Genomic DNA, 20,654 nt, shown 5'->3' with positions numbered 1-20,654 from the left:
GGTGGACCCTCTGCTTTGTGGTGCTGCAGCATTCTCTGCTCTCTCTGAATCTCCTTTTATAGGATTCCAGTAAAGTAATCAAGACCCATCTAGAATGGGAGAAGACACATCTCTACTTAATCCAGCTTGACAACTCCTCTTGATTGAATCACATCTCCAGGGAGATGATCTGATTAAAGTTTCAAACATACAGTACTGAATAGGAATTAGAAGAAACGGCTGCCTTTACAAAATGGAATTAGGTTTAAAACATGGCTTTTCTAGGGGACATCCATTCTTTCAAACCAGCACAGAGACATAGATTCATATTTTCTTATCTGCTAATAGCACTAATAACAACGTAAGTTAAAGAGGCTAAAAGTAATAACTGAGATTTTTTTATGGTCCAGCAGTTTTTAGTTCTTGTCATCCCTTATCATTTCTGAAAGGTATGCTACAGTTGACTGCATTCTTTACAAGACTATAGTTATTTTTTTAAGTTAGTAACAATAATTATAATAGCAATCATATATGCAGCCACTACTTTGGGCCAGGCACTGTTCTTTGTGTTTTCCATATATATTTAGCTTACTTGAACCTCACCAACAACTCTGTGAGGTTCAGTATCTAGAAAGTATCTAGAAATCAGTCTCTAGAAAATAGTCTGAAAAAGAAATATTTGGCATAATACTGGGCAATCTCATTAACGTATAATTATGGAACGTTTTTTATCTTTTCTAATAATTGATACCAACTTTGCAAAAGCACTCATGTGTACTTGGGTGAGGTCAGGGACAATGGTAGATGTATTGGTTTAAATCTGTTATGTGCCCCAGAAAAGCTTATGTTTTTTAAATCCATCCCTGTGGGTGCAGGCCTATTGCGGGTGGGACCATTTGCTTAGGTTGTTTCCATGGAGATGTGACCAAACCAAATCAAGGTGACTCTTAATCCTTTACTGGAGTCATTTGTTAGAGGATAAAAGACAATTAAGGCCCAGAGAAGCTAAGACAGAAAATACCCCAGGAGAAGCCAGAGGGACCTCAGGAGCTGAGAGAGCCATTTTGAAACCAGAACCAGGAGAGAAGGACGAGCAAATATCATCATGCGCCTTCCCATGTGGCAGAGGAAAACTGGATGCCAGAAGCCTTCCTCAGAGACGGTATCTTGCTTTGATGCCTTAATTTGGACATTTTTCATGGCCTTAGAACTGTAAATTTGTAACTTAATAAATCCTCATTGAAAAAGCCAACCCATTTCTGGAATATTGCATTCTGGCAGCTTAGCAAACCAAAACAGGAGGGGAGCAAACTTAAAGTTGTCATTAAACAGTCTCTCAGGACTTTGCGAAAAATTCATCCATGACTTTCAGCCATGGCCCAGGTTAAAGTCTCTATCTAAGGGATTCCTTCTCCTTTTCAGGGTCTTCTTTGCCCTCTATCTCCTCTGTCTCTGCTCTTCTCCATAGACTTAGAGAGAAGCAGAGGAGTCTGTGTAGCTGAGGGATGGTGCATAAGTGTGGAAAGTTGTCCAGACTGTGGGTGGTCACTTTTCCATAGCTGTGAGGCTGTGAGGCTGCTGCAGCCATGCTGGGAGTTGTTAGGAAGGAAAGTGTCCCTTCTCCAGCTATTTCAGCCCAAAGTGATGGAATCTACTGATATACTTGTTTGGAGCAAGGAAGTAGATACGATATTCCCAGTCTGCATTTGCTTCTCCCAGCCCTGGCATAATCAGACCCCGCCCCCCATACACACACACACAGGGCAGTCTAATATTTCTTTGGTTCCTGCCAATAGTATTTGTCTCAGCAATCCACTAGGAATTTCTCAAATGGCATAATAAAATCCGACTTAAATTAGCTTAAACAACAGTTGGCTTTATTATAACTTATTTATTTATTCATTTTGACTTTATGATTTAGTTCTTATAACTAAAAAGTCAGAGACCCTTTTTCACAATGCATTTGCTGCCAAGAACACAGGTGTCATGCAAACCATTGCTAAATCTTAGATCAAAATGGGATAAGAAAAGACTCATAGTAGCATTGTCACCATTGTGCACATAGATTTGGGCAAGTCTACCATTCCTGGCCATCTGATCTACAAATGTGATAGAATTAACAAATGAACCACTGAAGAAAAATTGAAAGAGAGCTGCTGAGATGGGAAAAGGCTCCTTTAAGTATTCCTGGGACTTGGATGAACTGAAAGCTGAACTGAGTGTGATATCATATCACCAATGACATCTCCCTGTGGAATTTGAGACCAGGAAGTATTATGTGACCACAATTGATGACCCAGGACACACAGAGACTTTATCAAAAAGACATGATTACAGGCATGTCTCAGACTGGCCGTGCTGTCCTGATAGTTGCTGCTGGTGTTGGTGAATTTAAAGCTGGTTCCCCAAGAATGGGCAGCCCTGTGAGCATGCCCTCTGGCTTGCACACTGAGTATGATACAACTGGTTGTTGGTGTTAACAAAATGGATTTCACTGAGTCACCTAGAGCCAGAAGAGATATGAGGAAATTGTTAAGGAAGTCAGCACCCACAGTAGGAAAATTGGCTACAACTCCAACACAATAGAATCTGTGCCAATTTTTTATTGGAATGGTGACAACATGCTGGAGCCAAGTGCTAACATGCCTTAATTGAAGGGATGGGAAGTCACCTGTGAGGATGGCAGTGCCAGTGGAACCATGCTGTTTGAAGCTCTGGGTTGCATCCTGCCACCTACTCATCCAACTGATTAGCCCTTGTGTCTGCTCCTCCAGGATGTCTCCAAAATTAGTGGTATTGGTACTGTCTCTGGGGTCCAAGTGGAGAGTGGTGTTCTCAAGCCGGGCATGGTGGTCACCTTTGCTCCAGTCAATGTTACAACCGGACTAAGTCTGTTGAAATGAAACTTTGAGTAACGCTCTTCCTGGGGACAATGTGGGCTTCAATGTCAAGAGTGTGTCTATAAAAGGTGTTCATCTCCATAGCATGGCTGGTGACAGGAAAAATGCACCATCAATGGAAGCAGCTGGCCTCCCTGCTCAGGTGATTGTACTGAACCTTCCAGATGAAATCAGTGTTGAATGTCCACCTGTGCTGGGTCATCACCCAGCCCACCTTGCTTGCAGATTTGCCAAGCTGAAGAACAAGATCCATCACCATTCTTGTAAGAAGCTGGAAGATGGCCCCAAATTCTTGAAATCAGTGATGCTACCACAGTTCATGTGATTCCCGGCAAGCACATGTGTGTTGGAGCTTCTCGGTCTGTCCTGCTCTGGGTCATTCTGATGTTTGTGATATGAGACAGTTTCTGTGGGTGACATCAAAACAATGGACAAGAAGGCTGCTGGAGCTGGCAAGGTCACCAAGTCTGCCCAGAAAGCTCAGAAAACTAAATGAATATTACCCATAACATCTGACACTCAGTCTTAATCAAAGGTGGAAGAGAGCCTCAGAATTGCCTCAACTGGCCATTGAAGTTTAATAGTAAAAGACTGGTTAATGATAGTGCATCATAAAACCTTCAGAAGGGAAGAAATGTCTTGTGGACCATTTGTTTCTTTAGTGTGACAGTTTTATGTTAGTTTCTAAATTGGTACTTTTGAAATGGAAATGAGACCAATTTGTCACTGCATTTTCAAACCCACTAAACAAAGTTTAATGAGAAAACTCTATCTTCTTTTGAAAGGTCAATTCTGAATGGCTAAGGCAAAAGGCTTAGAGTTGCCCATAATCTCTTTCTAGTGTTCCATCTGCTGAAATATGATAAGAATTTGATAGTTCAGTGTTAACCAATTTTTTTAGGACAGAAATGGAAGTACTTTTTTCTTAATCTATGGCTAAGGGAAGGATCATCACTAAAGTTCATTTAAGTACTTAGTAAATAGTTTATGGGAGTGATTTGTTAGTTGCAGCTCTTGGTTAGGACAGAAAAACAAAAAGTAATTTTAATGTTTATTAGTTTCCTTTTAAGAAGACCAAGTTCTGTAACAAAGGCCATGAGCTGCATACAGAATTTTTATTTTGTGTATTTATAGCAATATTGAGTATTAATTTTATCTAGGTTTAGAATAAAGTAAAGTTACGGAATTTGGAGAAAATAAAAACAACTCTAGTGATAGGGCAAGCTTCAGGTGGGTCTGGACTCCGCAGTCACTAATACCACCAAGACTGGTTTCTTTCTCTCCCTCGTCTCTTCCTTCCCCAGCCTTTTTCATCCTGAGGTCTGCTCTCTTGATGGTATTAAGATGGGACTGGCAGCTTCTGGGGCCACAGATGCAGCAAGGAAAGTGGCAGAACATGCTCACTCGGAAGAGCAAAGCAGCTTCTCCTCGAGACCCCACAACTCCTTGTGACTCACTTGGCCAAATGCAATCCTGAGCTTCCTGAAACTACCTCAGCGACTGGGGGGATGGAGTGAGTGCCCAGGCAGGACCCCCTGGAGTAGAGTGGTCAACTGCAGGGAGAGGTGTGGGTCATGGTGAAAATCAGAGCAGCAACATCAGGAGGAAGAGGAGGTGTCTGCTGGAAGGCCCCAAGCACTGGTGTCCATTCCCCCCCTCCTGGCCTTGATGCAATCCCAAAGCTTGACAAAAGGGTCCAGGGGCCTGAGGCTTATGAGAACTGGCTCCTGGGTCCCCTTCCGTGTCCTGCATGAGTCAGGGTAGCTGGGACCACAGTGTCACCAAGCTCTTTTTCTTGTCCACATCACAGCCCCATCCCCTCACACCCAGACCTTCAAGTCCGCATGTGAGATCTTTCAGCAGGACTCTGGTGCTTAGACATACCTTCTTGAAAAGGAAGAGCCCGTCCCTAATTTTAAAGAATACCTCCAAGTTTCAAGAAAGACACATCTCAACTCCCTCTCGGGAGGGAAATGAACAGTTACTACCTCACAAAGTCCTTGCTCTTCTGCTCGCTGTCTTTATGCACTCAAGGGAGTAGGAAAGGGCAGGTGCGGAGATCAGGGTTGCTAGACATCCCCATTTCATGCACTCCACAGCTGCTGAAGCCTGTAGTCCATTCAATCAGAGCTCAAGCCTCTTAGATCAAGACGTTGCCTCTATTAAAAGAATAATATGGGGCCGGCCAAGTTCTCACCTGCTATGCCAGAGACCTGGGTTAAATTTCCGGTGCCTGCCCATGCAAAAATAAATAAAAACAGTAATAATAATACCTCTGGAAGGAGCAATGTGGTGAACAAGGCAGGCATTTACATTGCAGTGTGGCTTACTGCAGCATCTCCTTCCCTGGAAGTTTTAATGTGGGAAACGTGACAGGGGCCAAAGAAGGGTGTGGAAAGGCAAGGCTAATAAGCGGTGGAGACACGCCTAAATTATATGGTAATTAAGTCACGTGTGCCAATTTGAAAGGATTGTGTGCCTTAGAAAAACCATGTTTTTTTTGTGCCCAATAAACATTTTTTTACTTTAGCCTTATACATAAGCTAAAGTTTTAAAACATGAATTACCATCTATTTTCAACACCTTGCAGTAATGACATTCCTTTGTTCTTGCTCACGCAAAAACATTGAAAAACCATGTTTTAATCCTGATCCATCTTGTGGAGGCAGCTGTATTTTACTTCCTACTCAGCACTGTAGGTTGGAAACTTGATTAGATTATCTCCACAGAAATGTGACACATCCAGTTGTCAGTATTAACCTTTTATTAGCAGGAGATGTGCCACCCATTCCAGGTGGGTCATGATTAGTTTACTGGAATCCTATAAAAGAGGAAACATTGGGAAAATTCTGGAGGTTCTGAGAGAACAGAGAATGATGACAGAGTGATGAGAGCCATGAGGAGAACCCACGCAGCCAGAGACCTTTGGAGATGAAGAAGGAAAATGCCCTGCAGGAGGCTTCATGAAACAAGAAGCCTGGAGAGTAAGCTAGCAGATGATGCCATGTTCGCCAAGTGCCTTTCCACTCGAGAGAGAAACTCTGAACTTCATCGGCCTTTCTTGAGTGAACGTAACTTCTTGTTGGTGCCTTAATTTTGACATTTTTATAGACTTGCTTTAATTGGGACATTTTAATGGCCTCAGAACTGTAAACTTGCAAGTTAATAAATTCCCCCTTTTAAAAGTTGGTCTGTTTCCGGTTTATCACATTTCAGCAGCTAGCAAACTAGAATACCAAGGGAAGCTTGCTCTGGCTACAGTGGATGATAGAATTGTAAAGCTCCTGTAGAAAGGTGAGCTTTCCTACCACAGAAGAAATGGACAGAATTTGTAAACAGCATTTTGTTTATTTGGTAATTTGCTAATCAGCTGGCCCTCCCCACTGAAAAAAGAAAATACAAAAAGGTATAGGTATATGGTGAAAAGTTTCTTTCCCATCCCTGTCCTGTATCCTGTAGTTGTCAATTTCTTATGGATCTTTTCAGAGCCCATCTTTGCATATTCATACGTTTATGGATGCATATGTGCATGCTATTTGTTTATTTTTACGCAAATTATAACATGCTATTTGTGTAAAATAGCATTGGTTGGCTTTGGAAGCAGGGGGATAAATTGAGAGTTGGTAGCTTTTCATTAAGGAGGTTTAAAATGCAAATACCACTCTAGTCATGCAGGGTTACAACGGCTGGAGGGCAGATGTTGGGTAAGGGGAGCTTATGGCAAGGTTACCACTGCCAGAGGGCAACAGGGTGTGGGCTGGGGTGGGCCCATAGGTTTCCTGGAAATTATGGATGGGGAAAGCTTCTTGGAAAATTTGCTAGGTGTTGGTCACATCATAAGGGAAGGCGTTCTGCTTAACATCATAACCTTTAATTGCTACTCTGTATTTTCCTTTATCTCCTTCAGCATTTTGAGGGTTATTTTTTTTTAAGTCTCTTCCATAAGTCCAAAGTCTGATCCTCTTAGTTGATGGTTTCTGGATTTTTATCTCTCTTCTTTGGAAGGGCCATCATTTCCTTCTTCTTGGATTGTCTTGTAATCTTCTTTTGCACAATGTACATGTTAAAATGTTAAAGTATTAGCTCTGGGACTTAGTCCCTGAGCTGCATGTTCCTTAAGTTTACATCCAGCTAGTTATATGACAAATATTTCCTAAAATACCAGAGCTAATCAAAACGAACAAACCAAAGCAAAGAGCACCTTTCATTGTCTTTCTAAATAGGCTCTACTTTGGCTGATGGTCACTTTCAAAGCTTAGGCCTCCCATCAAGATAAACCTGAGGCAAATGTGAGTGCAGTGTCCTCTCTGTCTTGAGTTCCTTAGAGCTAGGAAGCTAGTTTCTTTTCCTGGGCTTAGGCTCACTAGATTCCTTAGGAGTTCTCCATTTACAGTTCAAAGGAGCTCAAATGAAGGCCCCCCCAGCTTCCTCTGAAATAGAATTTTACCTCTCTCTGGGTGCTCTCTTGAGTGGCTTAATGCAGATAGTCCTTTGCTCCAGGTCTTTTCATCATTTCTCACACTGTCTCAGTTAACGGCAATCAGCTTCTCTGCCCTCAGGATTAACTCTGGGCAGGAGGGCCTGAGAGACGGTGCTCTGCTCGGTTCCTCTGACTTCCAGTGGATACCCTGGCACTGACAGGCATGCATGCACCACATGGCCTATAGTTAATGTATAATAAAAAAAAAGTTCTTTGCTCAATCAAAACAAATGTACCACACTAATGCAAGGTGTTAACTATATAAAAGGGTGATATATGGGAATCTTGTACTTTATGCATGATTGTTCTATAAACCCACAACATTCAAAATATATATATATATATCTTAAAAAGTTTACATGGAAAGGCAAAAACTCTGTAAGAGTGAACACGATATTGAAGTAGAAAACCAAAGCCAGTGAAATAACACCACCTGACTTCAAACTTTACCCTAAAGCCACAGAAATCACCCATGTGTTATGGGTGAAATAATAGACAATCAATGGAACAGAACAGAGATTCCAGAAATATACCTGCAAAAATATAGTCAACAGATTTTTGACAAAAACAAAGGAGAAAAGATACTTCTTTCAAAAAAAAAAATGGCTACAACAACTGGACATTCATATGCAAAAAACAAACAAACAAAAAAGAATGCAGATACTGAATTTGTGCTTTTCACAAAAGTTAACTCTAAATGGGTCATAGACCTAAATGTGAAATGCAAAACTATGAAATGAAACTTCTAGAAAATAGCCTAGGAGAAAATCTAGGTGACCTTGGGTTTAGCAATGATTTTTAGATATAACACCAAAAGCTTAATCCATTAAGGAAAAAATTAATAAGTTGGACTTCACTCAAATTTAAAACTTGTGCTCTATGAAAGATGTAGTAAAAAAGGATGAGAAGGTAAGCCACAGACTGGGAGAAAATGTGTGCAAAACACATATCTGACAAAAGACATATCCAAAATATACAAAGAACCCTTAAAACTCAACAATAAGAAAATAAACAGCTCAATTCAAAAGCGGGCAAAAGATCTGAGCAGACACCTCATCAAAGAAGATAGAGAGCTGGCAAATAAGCATATAAAAAGATGTGCAACATCATATGTCATCAGGGAATTGCAAATTAAAACAAGATACTGCTACACACTTATTAGGATAGCTAGAATCCAAAACAATGACAACATCAAACACTGGCAAGGACATGGAGCAATAGGAACTCTCATTCATTGCTGGCAGGAATGCAGAATGGTACAGCCAATTTGGAAGACTGGTAGTTTCTTACAAAACTAAGCATAATCTTTTTTTTTCTCATGCAAAAACGTTTTTTAATTTGTACATTTATTTACTATCATTGACATTCTAGGCATTCCTAGATTATAGCACCTCAGTCTTTATTCTCTATCTTTCCTTCTGGTTTCATTTGTGCCCCTAGCCCTTCTCCCTCTATCATCTTCACATTCAGCTTCATTCCGTGTACTTACATTATTGTGCTATAATCAGGTAGTATTGTGTTATCCATTTCGGAATTTTACAATCAGTCCTGTTGCACAATCTGTATCCCTTCAGCACCAATTACCCAATCTCTACCCTATTTCTATCTCCTAATAGCCTGTGTTCTTAACTGAAATTCTCCAAGCTCCCTGATTAATGTTAGCTCATATCAGTGAGACCATACAGTATTTGTCCTTTTGTTTCTGGCTAATTTCGCTCAGCACAATGCCTCAAGGTCCATCCACATTGTTGCATGCTTCATGACTTTATTCTGTCTCACAGCTGCAAAACATTCCATTGTATGTATATACCACAGCTTATTTAGCCACTCATCTGTTGATGGACATTTGAGCTGTTTCCATCTCTTCGTAATGCTAAATAATGCTTCAATAAACATTGGGATGCAAATGTCCATTTGTGTCCTTGCCCTCATGTCCTCTGAATAGGTACCTAGCAATGGTATTGCTGGATCATACGGCAATTCTATACTTAGCTTCCTAAGTAACCGTCAAACTGCCTTCCACAGCAGTTGTACCATTTTACATTCCCACCAACAGTGGATAAGTGTGCCTCTTTCTCCACATCCTCTCCAGCACTTATCATTTTCTGTTTTTTTGATAATGGCCATTCTAATGGGTGTCAGACGATATTTCATTGTGGTTTTGATTTGCATTTCCCTAATAGCCAGTGAAGTTGAGCATCTTTTCATGTGCCTTTTAGCTATTTGTATTTTCTCTTCTGAGAAGTGACTGTTCATGTCTTTTGCCCATTTTTTAATTGAGTCGTTTGTCTTTTTGATGTTGAGTTGAACAATCCCTTTATATATTATGGATACTTGACACTTATCTGGTATGTCATTTCCAGATATTGTTTCCTTTACGTAGGCTGCCTTTTTACTTTCTTGACAAAGGTCCTTGATGCACAAAAGTATTTAATTTTGAGGAGTTCCCATTTATCTATTTATTTCTTCAATGCTTGTGCTTTGGATGTAAGATCTAGAAAACTGCCTCCTATTACAGGTTTTATATTTCCCTACATTTTCTTCTAAAAATGTTATGGTCTTAGTTCTAATGTTTAGGTCTTTGATCCATTTTGAGTTAATTCTTATATAAAGTGTGAGATACGGATCCTCTTCCATTCTTTTGCTTATGGATATCCAGTTCTCCAAGCACCATTTATTGAAGAGACTGCTCTGTCCCAGGTGAGTTGGCTTGACTGCCTTATCAAAGATCAATTGTCCATAGATGAGAGGGACTATATCTGACACTCTATTTGAATCCATTGGTCAGCATATCTATCTTTATACCATACTATGGTAGTTAGGTTCAGGTGTTAACTTGGCCAGGTGAAGATGCCTCGTTCTATTGCTGTGGACATGATCCAATGGCATGTGAACCTCATCTGTTGCTGATTACATCTGCAGTCAGCTAGGAGGCATGCCTGCTCAATGAATGATGTTTGATTTAATTGGCTGGAAGCTTAAATGAGCTAATGTAGCACAGCCCAAGCAGCTCAGCATACCTCATCTCAGCACTCGCAGCTCAGCCCTTTGCAGATGCAGAAAGGAATCACCCTGAGGAAAGCTGTTGGAACCCGGAGGCCTGGAGAGAAGGCCAGCAGAGATTGCCCTGTGCCTTTCTGGGTAAGAAAGAACCTCAATTGAAAGTTAGCTGCCTTTCCTCTGAAGAACTATACATTTTTCAACTAAATAAATCCCCCTTTATTAAAAGCCAATCCATCTCTGGTATGTTGCATTCTGGCAGCTAGCAAACTAGAACACATACCCTGCTGTTTTGACCACTGTAACTTCATAATATGTCTTAAAGTCAAGTACCTTTGACTTCATTATTTCTTTCTCAAGGTATTTTTAGCTATTCAGTCACCCTGCCCTTCCAAATAAATTTGATTATTGGTTTTTCTATTTCTGCAAAGTAAATTTTGGGGATTTTAATTGGTAATGCACTGAATCTATAAATCAATTTAGGTAAAATTGACATCTTAACTATAGTCAGTCTTGCAATCCATGAACATGGTATGCCTTTCCATTTAGTTAGGTCTTCTTTGATTTCCTTTAGCAATTTCTTATTATTTTCTTTGCATAGATCTTTTGGGTCCTTCATTAAATGTATTACTAAATATTTTATTCTTTTGATTGCAATTGTAAATGGAGTTTTTTTCTTGATTTCTTCCTCAGATTGCTCCTTACTAGTGTATAGAAACACTACAGATTTTTGAGTGTAGATTTTGTACCCTGCCACTTTGGCTAAGCATAATCTTACCATACGATCATGCAGTCATGTACCTAGGTGCTTACCCAAATGGGCTAAAAACTGATATCCATACAAAAACTTGCACAAGAATATCAATACCCACTTTATTCAATTTTTGACAAAAATTGGAAGCAACCAAGATCTCCTTCAATAGGTGACTGGATAAATAAACTGTGGTACATTCATACTATGGACTAGTATTCAGCAATAACATGAAATTAGCTATCAAACCATGAAAAGATATAGAGCAATCTTAATTGCATTTTACAAGTGAAAAGAAGCCGGTCTGAAAAGGCTACATTCTGTATGATTCTAGCTATATGGCATTCTGGGAAAGATAAAACTATGACACTAAAAAAATTGGTGCTCTATAGGGGTTCAGGCAATGGGGGAAGACAGGAGGGATGAATTGATGGTGCAGAGGGGATTTTTAGGGCAGTGAAATTATCCTGTATGCTACTATAACAGTAGATACATGACACTATGCATTTGTCAAAACACCCAGAACTGTACAACAAAAAGAGTGAATCCTAATATAAACAATGACTTTAGCTAATAATAATGTATCAATGTTGGTTCATCAAATGCAACATATGTACCACACTAACAAAAGATGTTAATAATAGGGGAAACTGGGTGGGGTAAAGGGAACTCTCTGCTATTTTCTGCATTTACAATAAATTCTATATTTAAAAAAGAAAAACTAAACTTGGAATAGTTCCCTGAGTTTACATAACTGCATTTTTCCTTGTTCTTTTCTATGCGTCTACCTTCCCCCTTCTTCATGACTTTCCAAGCTTCTCATCATCTCCTACACACCAGATGAATACTCACTGCATAGACACTACTTGTTGGCTGCCATCAACTTCCCGCCTTGTCCACCCTTGCCTCCGTGATGAGATTGCTATTTGCTTCCCATTATCCATTCTCTCTATAGGGACCCCCTTGATGCTCTGCCCAGATACCTGGGATCCCTTTCCTGGATTCTGCTTCTACCACTTGGCATGCTTTTGCTTCCAACCTAATGTATCCGTGACTCTTCTTAGGAGGGCTGTCCTTGTGCCACTGGAGCCCCTTTGGACCCATACAGAGAGAGTCTTAAGTGCCTGTGTCATGTCCCCCTAGGAGAGTCCTTAGTCACTAACTGAGAGGTATAGATGTATGGAAGCCAAGTCTCTTACTTCAGATAGGGGCAACTCTGAAGCATAATTTACACTCCAGAGCTCCTCAATGAGATCATACTGAAGCCACTTTCTGCGTAACTGTGTCTGAGATCCTTGCTTGGTAATCCCCTTCTGGGCCCTTACTAGGTTCTTCTGGGAGCACTTCCTTCATAAATCACTCCCACACAATATTCATCTCTGCTTCTAGGATACCCAACCCAAAATACAACTCCTCCTCCCTCAGAAACAGAATCCTGATTTTTATTCTGGCATATGGACACACTCAATAAAGACTATATTTTCCAACCTCTTTTGCAGCTAAGAGTATGACTAAGTTTTTGACAATGAGATATAAGCAGCTGTTCCCCATGGAGTTGCTACAATGTCCATAAAGGTGATGGGTGTGTTATTCTCCCTTGCTCACTCTGGCTGATGGCTAGAGCTCATCTTGACCTTGAGGACACTGGGCACACTTTTAGGTTGTGGGAGTAGAGATCTGGAAAATCCCTGGGCCTCTAACCATTTCATGTACCTGCCAATACACCCATGGATTGCCTACCTTGCCCTCTATCCCCAACTTATTTTATGTGAGAAATAAATTTCTGTTTAAGTCAGTCATTTTTTTTTTGTTCTGTACAGCCAAATTTAATGCTAACTTATAGATAGATGCCCCCTAATAGAGACTAAAAAGGGGCAAAAACTTGCTTTTCCAGTTTCCCTTGCAGCTAGATTTACCAGTGTGACCAAAGTCTGGCCAATGAAATACAAGGAAGGTGTACTGGGGAAGGGGCCATGGTGAAGAGGTTCCAGGAGAGATTTTTTTCCCTGATGAAAAACAAATACATGGTGTACAGCTCTCTTTGCCACCCTGGTAATTAATTCTGCTGCTTTTCTTTGGCTGCAGTATGTGAAGATATGTTGTCTGGAGCTGTGTCAGCCATTCAATAATCAGGGTGCCAGAAGTCCATGGACAAAAAGCCAACCATCCTAGGACACTGTGCAGAAGGATGAAGCAAGTCTATACCCTTCAGAAAATTACAGAGTCTCACCAAATAGTCCATGATGTTAATCAAGTTTCCTGTTAATTGCAGATGAAGGGAACCTAACACATGTACTTGGGACAAAACACTGAAGTAAAATTAAAATATATTTATGAAAGCTGAAGGTAATTATTTCTCAGGAAGCCTACTATGAGGCTTGGAGGAAGGGAAGACTGGATTTTGGGGAGGTATTATTGCTATTAGGCTTCCTCTGAGGGGGAAAAACAGACACCTCAACTTAAACGGATTTAAACAATAAGAAATGAGTTTCAGGGTCAGTTGATTCGGGAACTCAACAATGCCATCAAGAACCCAAGGTCCTCTCCTCTCTCTCTGCTCTGCCATTCTTGGAATGGGCTTACTTCTCAGGTTGCTGGCAAAAAAAGAGGGGTAAACTTCCAGGGGGTACATCCAGACACAAAAAGGGCCTGCATGATCTGACCACCACCTCACTGACCCTCTCACTTCCCCTCCTGAGAGTGCCCCCCTTGTCTTCTCTCTCCAGCAGCACTTTCCTGGTTTTCCAGAAACCACTATGCAGACTCTTACTCCGGGGCCCCTGCATTGCTGTTCTCTCTCCTACCATAGCGTCCCCTTCTGCATCCACAGGGCTTGCTCCCTCATCTTCTTCAGTTCCTTACACAAATGTCACTTCTCCGTGAGACCCGTCCTGACCACACACTATTTACAATTATAGCCAGTCCCCAACTCCCCTTTCTTGCTTTTTTCCCCTCCATAGCACTTAGCCTCATCAGTCGTGGAGCACATTTCCCTTGCCTCCTTGTCTGTCCCTGCCACCTCTAGGAGACGTGCTCCAGGAGGGTAGAGGTGCTGATCTGATTGTTCACCATCACGTCCCCAGGGCCTAGCAGAATAGGTGTTCCACAAATATCCGCAGAAGGAAGGACAGAAGAGTTGGCAACATCCAGAGGAAGGAGGGAGAGGGAGGATGTTTCTTCAGACATAATAGCCCCATCCAACCCCATGCAGGCTTCCTCCAGCAGCTCATTAGCCACAATAGGTGCATGGTGGGCCTGACCCAGCCATTGGCAGAAGGGTCTTCTCCGAGCCCCATCAGTGGGGCTGGGGTCAGCAGGTGCTGGAGAAGGGAGGATTCATGAACAAAATGTAGAAGGATGGAGGAATGGATGCTGGGATTCCTGGTTCTCCTGAACTTCCACTCTTGTCTATGGCTTAAAAACAATGCCCCCTTACCCGTTCTTCGCCACGTGTCTGGAAAAGAGTTGTCTAAACTCTCTGCCTCCACTTCCCTCAAGCTCCATTCAGGCCCCACCCGTCCAGAATTTGGCTTCAACCTCCGGCCTTTCAATCTACTCTCGCACCAAGGTTATTAATGGCCTACTTGTCCCCATCCTACTCTGCCCTGCTGGCCACTCTCCTTCCTTGACGCCTTCTGGCCTAGCAGGTGCTTACACCCGCCTCAGCTGCCACCCTTCAGTGTCCCGGGCTCCCTCCTTGTGTCCCCCTTCAGCCTCCAGTTTAACCCCAGCTCTCCCGCGACCACTCCCGCTTCTACCGTCACTCCACCACTGTGACCCCCGCATCCACCCGTCCCCTCCATTCTCCCCAAAGTCACAGCTCCAAGCCCTGGAGAACTGAAGCTCACTCTGAAACCCGAAGCGTTGCGAAATCGCAGCAACCACCGGGGAAGGAATTCCCAGCCCCGGAGCCTGACCCGGGGGCGCGGCGCGGAGTGGCGCCGGGCGGGCCGCGCTCTCTCGGGAGGGGTGAGACACCCCAACTGCCCCCCACCCCCGCCCTGTCCCCACGCGGCCAGGGCCAAATACCCCCGCACCGCGCCGCGAAGGCGCCGCCAGGACCGGGCACCGAGCCGGGGCAGCGGGGGCCCAGGCAGAGTGGGGAGGGGGCGGGGAGGGGCGGAGCGGGGGCCGAGAGCTGCTGGCCCCCGCCGAGGGAGCGCGGTGGGGCCGGGACCCCGGCTTCCTCCAGCCCGCCGCCCCGGGGGCGAAGGGGAGGGGCCCGTCGCGGCCTTATTTCCGCGAGCGTCGGCGCCGCCAGCTCGGAGCCCGGGTCCGTGAGCAGCGCCCGCCCGCCCGCATCCATGCCGCCTCGCCCGCAACCGTCGCCCGCGCCCCGGGGCCGGAGCCCGCGCCCCGCCGCCCCGCTGCTCGCGCTGTGGCTGTTGCTCGCCTTCCCGCAGGCGGCGACGGCGGCCCCCGCGGGGTCGGGGGTACCCGAGGACCCCGGGAGGCGCCAGGACACAGGGGCCCCTCGCGGGCTCCTGCAGCAAGCGGCGCGCGCTGCCCTGCACTTCGTCAACTTCCGCGCGGGCTCGCCCAGCGCCTTGCGAGTGCTGGCTGCGGTGCAGGAGGGCCGCGCGGCGGTGAGTGCGGGAGGGCCGCGGCGGGGGCGCGCGGGGGGGTGGCCGGCCGCGCACCCTGCCAGGCGGTGACACCTAGGCGTGCCTGTCCACCCCAGCGGCAGATCCCCGGAGGGAATGTCCGCGATGCATTAGAGGCTCGGGGGTAGCGCCTCGGCCACCTCTACCCCACTAAGTGTCCAGTGCATGAAAGAGATCCACAGGTGCTCGAGGTCCACAGAAACCTGGCGGTTCCTTCCGGCGTTTAAGAGGTTGCAGATGTTTCACTGGGGTATCGCTCTTGACAGCTTCCGTACGTGGCAGAGAGAGATGCCTGGGGAAAGTGGAAACAGGCACAAAGGGCCAGACTTGATCACGCCTGGGGGCGACCTAGAGTTGCCTTTGCCTTGGGAGGTGGTCACTGAGAGCGCGACCCACCAGCGGCTCCAGCAGAAATCTTGGGCGGGATTTCCAAGATCTAAGCCAGTGTCCACGTAGGAGCTCGGAGAGACTGTGCTTTGTTAATTGTACGCCACCAGGCAAGGACGGGTTTTAGGATAAAGTGGGTATTAAGCTCAGGCCTGGACAGGAACTTTCATAATGCTGGCGTCTGCTTTATTATACTGGAAGTGAGTGAATGGGCTCAGTTTTCTCTAAGTAAACTGGGAAATTTGCAGGTCGTTGTTTGGTTGCTGATTTCCAGGAACTAGCTGTAGGTATGTTTGTTTCTGTGGCTCTATGTTATTTTCTTTATCAAATACAGGATTCCAAAAGTTACAGAACACTAAATTTGACCCCAAAACAATTGCTGAGCCTTCCATTAATCTCCAAATAGTCCATAAAGCTGCAGATTCATAGCCTTAGAGAATCTGGAATGCTGTATAGAATGTAAATAGGTAGAGGCTTAGAGCTTGGTGGTTGGATTTTTGTTTCAGATTGTCCTAGGCCTGCTGTCAGACACAGGGAAATCCTGGAAGCTCACACTGGATTTTCGAAGACTTTTAGTCTTCCAACTAAATGGCTAAATCTATCGAATGATGATAACTGTTCCTGGCAAAGACAACCTGTCCTTGTTATCTGTTTTAATAATTGTGCTATCTCTGGGAGAAAAACAAAATTTTGTTTTGCTAGCCCATCAGAGAAGTCAGAAAACAGAGTTTGAGAAATTTCTATCAAGATAGGACAGTAGCCATTTCCCAGAGCTCCAAAGAGCAGTTCTCTGAAGTTTTACCCACTGGTTATCAGTAGAAAATATTTCCTGTAGAAAAGCAAGCTCAGATTTCTAAGTATGTCAGTTTTTAAGTATCACATATCCCCCTCTTCCTTCCGAAAGTAAAAAATAATAATGAATACTTTGTATTTCCATGTGTTCAGTCACCCTCTTGAAAAAGAAATTCAATCCTTGGCATCTTTCACAAAATTATCAGACTAGCTCTCAAACTCTGAGTTAAGTAAAAATTCTTCTTTCTTGTACAAAAAGCTCAGTTACTTTTTTCCCATCTGAAATGTAAAAGCCCTGAATTTTAAAGGGCTCTTACTCCTTTGGCAAAAACAAATAAAGGAAATAAATAAATACATGTATAATAAACACGTACATTAGAGTCAGGAAAGTCGAAAGGGGAGGCAGAGTGCAAAAGTAAAAGAATCCAGGGTATTGGACCTGAGAAATGCCAACCTCCAGTTGTCATGTGGTTTACCTTTTCTCTTCCTCCAAAGATGGTGATAAATGTTTTAAAAGCAGGAGCCAAGGAAGGGAGGTCAGTGACTTTCTCAGGGCCAGGAGGAATCTCCCGAGACGGAAGTGGTCTCAGTTTCTCCCAGGAATTCAGTAAATGAGATTTCTTCCCTTCCTGTGCCTCCTCCAAACATCGCCATTGGAGAAAGGCCCACCTGGAAGGCTGATGAAGGCAGCCAGCTTCACGGTGTGCTTAAACAGGCTGGAGTCTTTGGGGGTGGGGGAGGCAGTGGGAAGGGGCCTGGGAGAAGGGGGGGCTGGGAGCGAGCGCTGATTCCTGCTGGGGACCTACCGGGTACTGCCTTTCCTGAATGTGGGAGACCACACGGGGGGGATGTTAGGGAGCCGTGCTCTCAGCCCCCTGCTTGTCTCCAGCTCAGTCATGACCTAGAGAAAGTCACATCAACTTTCTCTGACTGTCTCCTCTTTGAAATAGGAATACTTTATATTCTGCCAACCATGCCAGGTCATTTTAAGAATCGTGTTAAGATGATGCAGGTGTCCATTGTAAAGCATAAACATGTGAGCTACCCTCATATCATCTGAGAGGCCATCCATTCATTCCTCAGGTATTTCTTGAGCACTTACTATGGTACCAGGAACTGGGCTAGATATTGTGGCCTTCATTTCATTTTGGGGTGATCAGGGGTCACCAGGGAGAGCCTCTTTGAGATCCACTCAGTTTTGAGGCATTTGCTCAGCTCCTGAGGACACAGATGCTGCTTGTACGCAGCTTTGAATGTAGTGATTTAAGAAATGTCTACTTCAGCTACAAGATCAGCCGTAGCATCGGCAAGAAGTAAACGGATCTCCCATCGGGTAGATCCCCAAACCTCAGGTTTGCGCTCTTTGTCCAATCAGTGGATTGTTAGCATGAGCGCTCAGTTGCTAGGCAGTGTCTGTCATTCCTCCCGTTCTGGTCCCCAGGAGGGCAGGGAGCTGCTGAGTGAGAGGAGGCCTGTGGTTTGGGGGATCCCCTCCCCATTCTGGGGTCAGTGTGCTCCTCTGTGAAGTGAGAGGGTGGGGCTAAGTCAGGGCTTTTCAAACTTAGGACCCACTCTGGGCCATGCACCCCATTTAGCAGGGCACAGTATCTTTTTGTGTTTGTTTTAATGAAACGTTTTGGAATACAGACTATCAGAGTGCATTGCAGAAGTAAGGGTGAGCAGTGTCTCATTACCTGTTTCAAACATGTATGTATGAACTGAGTCATGATGAGGAAGGCATTTCTTGTGTGGGTTGCAGCTAAAAACGTTTGAAAACTAGTGGACCAAATGATTATTAAGACCTCTTTCAGCTCCACAAGTCCTTAATTCTAATTATTTCTTAGTTCAGCAAGAGCCTGTGGTTTTAGAAACAATATTGCCCTCTAGTGGTGAAATGCAGTAATGGTTTCGGCAGTGTGGACAAGAAGGTGGCTAGTTAGCAAAGGAGTGGTGTGAGCGTTGTGTTTTGTTATGTTTGTTATTTTTAGGGAGAGATCACAGGCCACAGCTGCCAATGTCATCTGCTTCCTGGCCTTATACTAACTTTCCGTGACCAATAAGACTTCTTTTCAGATACTGCTGGGACATACAGTCTGTGGGGAATGGGGGTAGATTTTGGATGGCGTTGAGAATTCTTCTACTACCAGGGGCATCCTGGACCAGCCCCACAAGGTTTTTCTCAAATCCAATTACTTGAGACGGGCCCTTACTCTGAAGCCAGTCTCCTCCTGCCACCCAGCAAGTTTCAGAACCACCGAGTCCATACAGAAGCCCTCTGTGAGAGCCCAGCCCCAGTGACATTTAGAGAGAGTCGCCGAGATCTTCCTGTGCACATCTGCTCCTGAAAACGTCAACCCATTTGGTCTTGGGAATTGGTCACTTATGGTGGAAGCCCTCTGACCCCAGCAGGACTGGCTGTTAGAAATGTGATTGAAATAACTGACCAAAGCCTGGGGGGACTGTATCATGCCCATACCTTAATTGCTTTGATTAAATTGAAACCCACATATGTAAATTTATTACCTAGGCCCAAGCCATTTGTTGGCACTCCTTGCTGTCTTTCTAGCAAAACCCACACCCTTAGTGATAGGCTGTGATTTCCATTTTGATTTTCTTACAATGGAATGCATACTTGCGAAGAATACAGTTTGTAATGCCGTACTTTTACTCTTTTTCTTTGCCCAACTTTGTCCACCCCCAATTCAACAGCAAAATTTGAGGCTTGATTTTACGAATTCTTTCTAAAACTTATACCTTGATTTTTGTGGAAATGGCTATTTGTTTTTGCACTCACTCTTTACCAGATTACATAATATTTAAGTATATAATTTAGATACTAAGTACAACCAGCATAAACAGCAAAAGCAACTGACTTTAGGTAAATACCCGGTACCCCTAGTGGAGGTAATCCAAACAGGAGCCAATGGCTTCCCAGCACCCAGGTACCCGGCCACCCATCAGTGTGCCTGACAGAAGGAATGGAGAGTGTCAGTTGATCCACAAGTCAGGAGAGCATCTACTCTAAGACAAACTTCATTTCTTCATCACTTTTCATTCTGTAAAGCACTTTAATACAAATTAGCTCATCTAATTACTGCCCCTCTGGAGGACTTCTTCCTTCCACTAATGTCGATGAGTAAGAAATGATCATTCAGAAGAATAAGAAAACATTACATTAAGCCACAGAAACAAAAACAGGAACATTGAAAAGGCTGCAGTGACTTGGGAGGGAGAAAGATAAATAATAAGATACTAAAGTGCAGTACTCTTTATTTGCATGTATGGAAAGTTTCGAAGTGCTTTTACAGCCTGGTGGGAGAATGAATGCAGCACTCTTCACAGCCCTCCCACCTGCCCTGAAGATGAAACAACAATCCCTAAAAGCATAGGAAAGAGAGGGAAACAACATCCTTCTCATGCATTGTGGTCCTGAAATGGCACAGAAGCACCCAAGGGTGCTCCGCCCTCTACCACCACACCCACCTGACCTGCAGGCTGTGATTGCGGAGCCTGGTCTTGATGGAATGGGAAGGGGCCACCTGGCCCTGGGGCTACAACTCTGGCTTTGGCCTCCTTGGAACTTTGCTCAGATCACAAGTTAATTGCACCCAGATGAGCTAGCAAGGAGGAATGCTTTTAACCATCTTATAATAAATGGCTTTCTAACCACACATGCATATTTTTTACTAGCCCACAACATTTTCCAGTTGTCTTTCCATAGGTGGCGTCATAGCCTATGATGGAGGCAATAACAGAGCATT

General features: G+C 44.0%; 1 protein-coding gene across 1 annotated transcript in view; it reads left to right on the top strand.

Annotated features, from left to right (window-relative positions):
- Positions 1-15,399: 15,399 nt before the first annotated feature.
- Positions 15,400-20,654, top strand: part of RARRES1 (retinoic acid receptor responder 1) — a 45,089-nt gene continuing 39,834 nt past the window's right edge. The window contains exon 1 of the mRNA XM_077160889.1: positions 15,400-15,696. Within this exon, the coding sequence (XP_077017004.1) occupies positions 15,415-15,696 (282 nt within the window). The 5' untranslated portion in view covers positions 15,400-15,414. The remainder of the gene's footprint in view (positions 15,697-20,654) is intronic.

The sequence above is a fragment of the Tamandua tetradactyla genome, chromosome 5 (genome assembly GCF_023851605.1).
Source record: "Tamandua tetradactyla isolate mTamTet1 chromosome 5, mTamTet1.pri, whole genome shotgun sequence".
In the NCBI taxonomy this organism is placed as follows: domain Eukaryota; kingdom Metazoa; phylum Chordata; class Mammalia; order Pilosa; family Myrmecophagidae; genus Tamandua; species Tamandua tetradactyla.
Note: the sequence above shows the minus strand (reverse complement) of the source record. Positions and strands in the feature narration are given on the sequence as shown.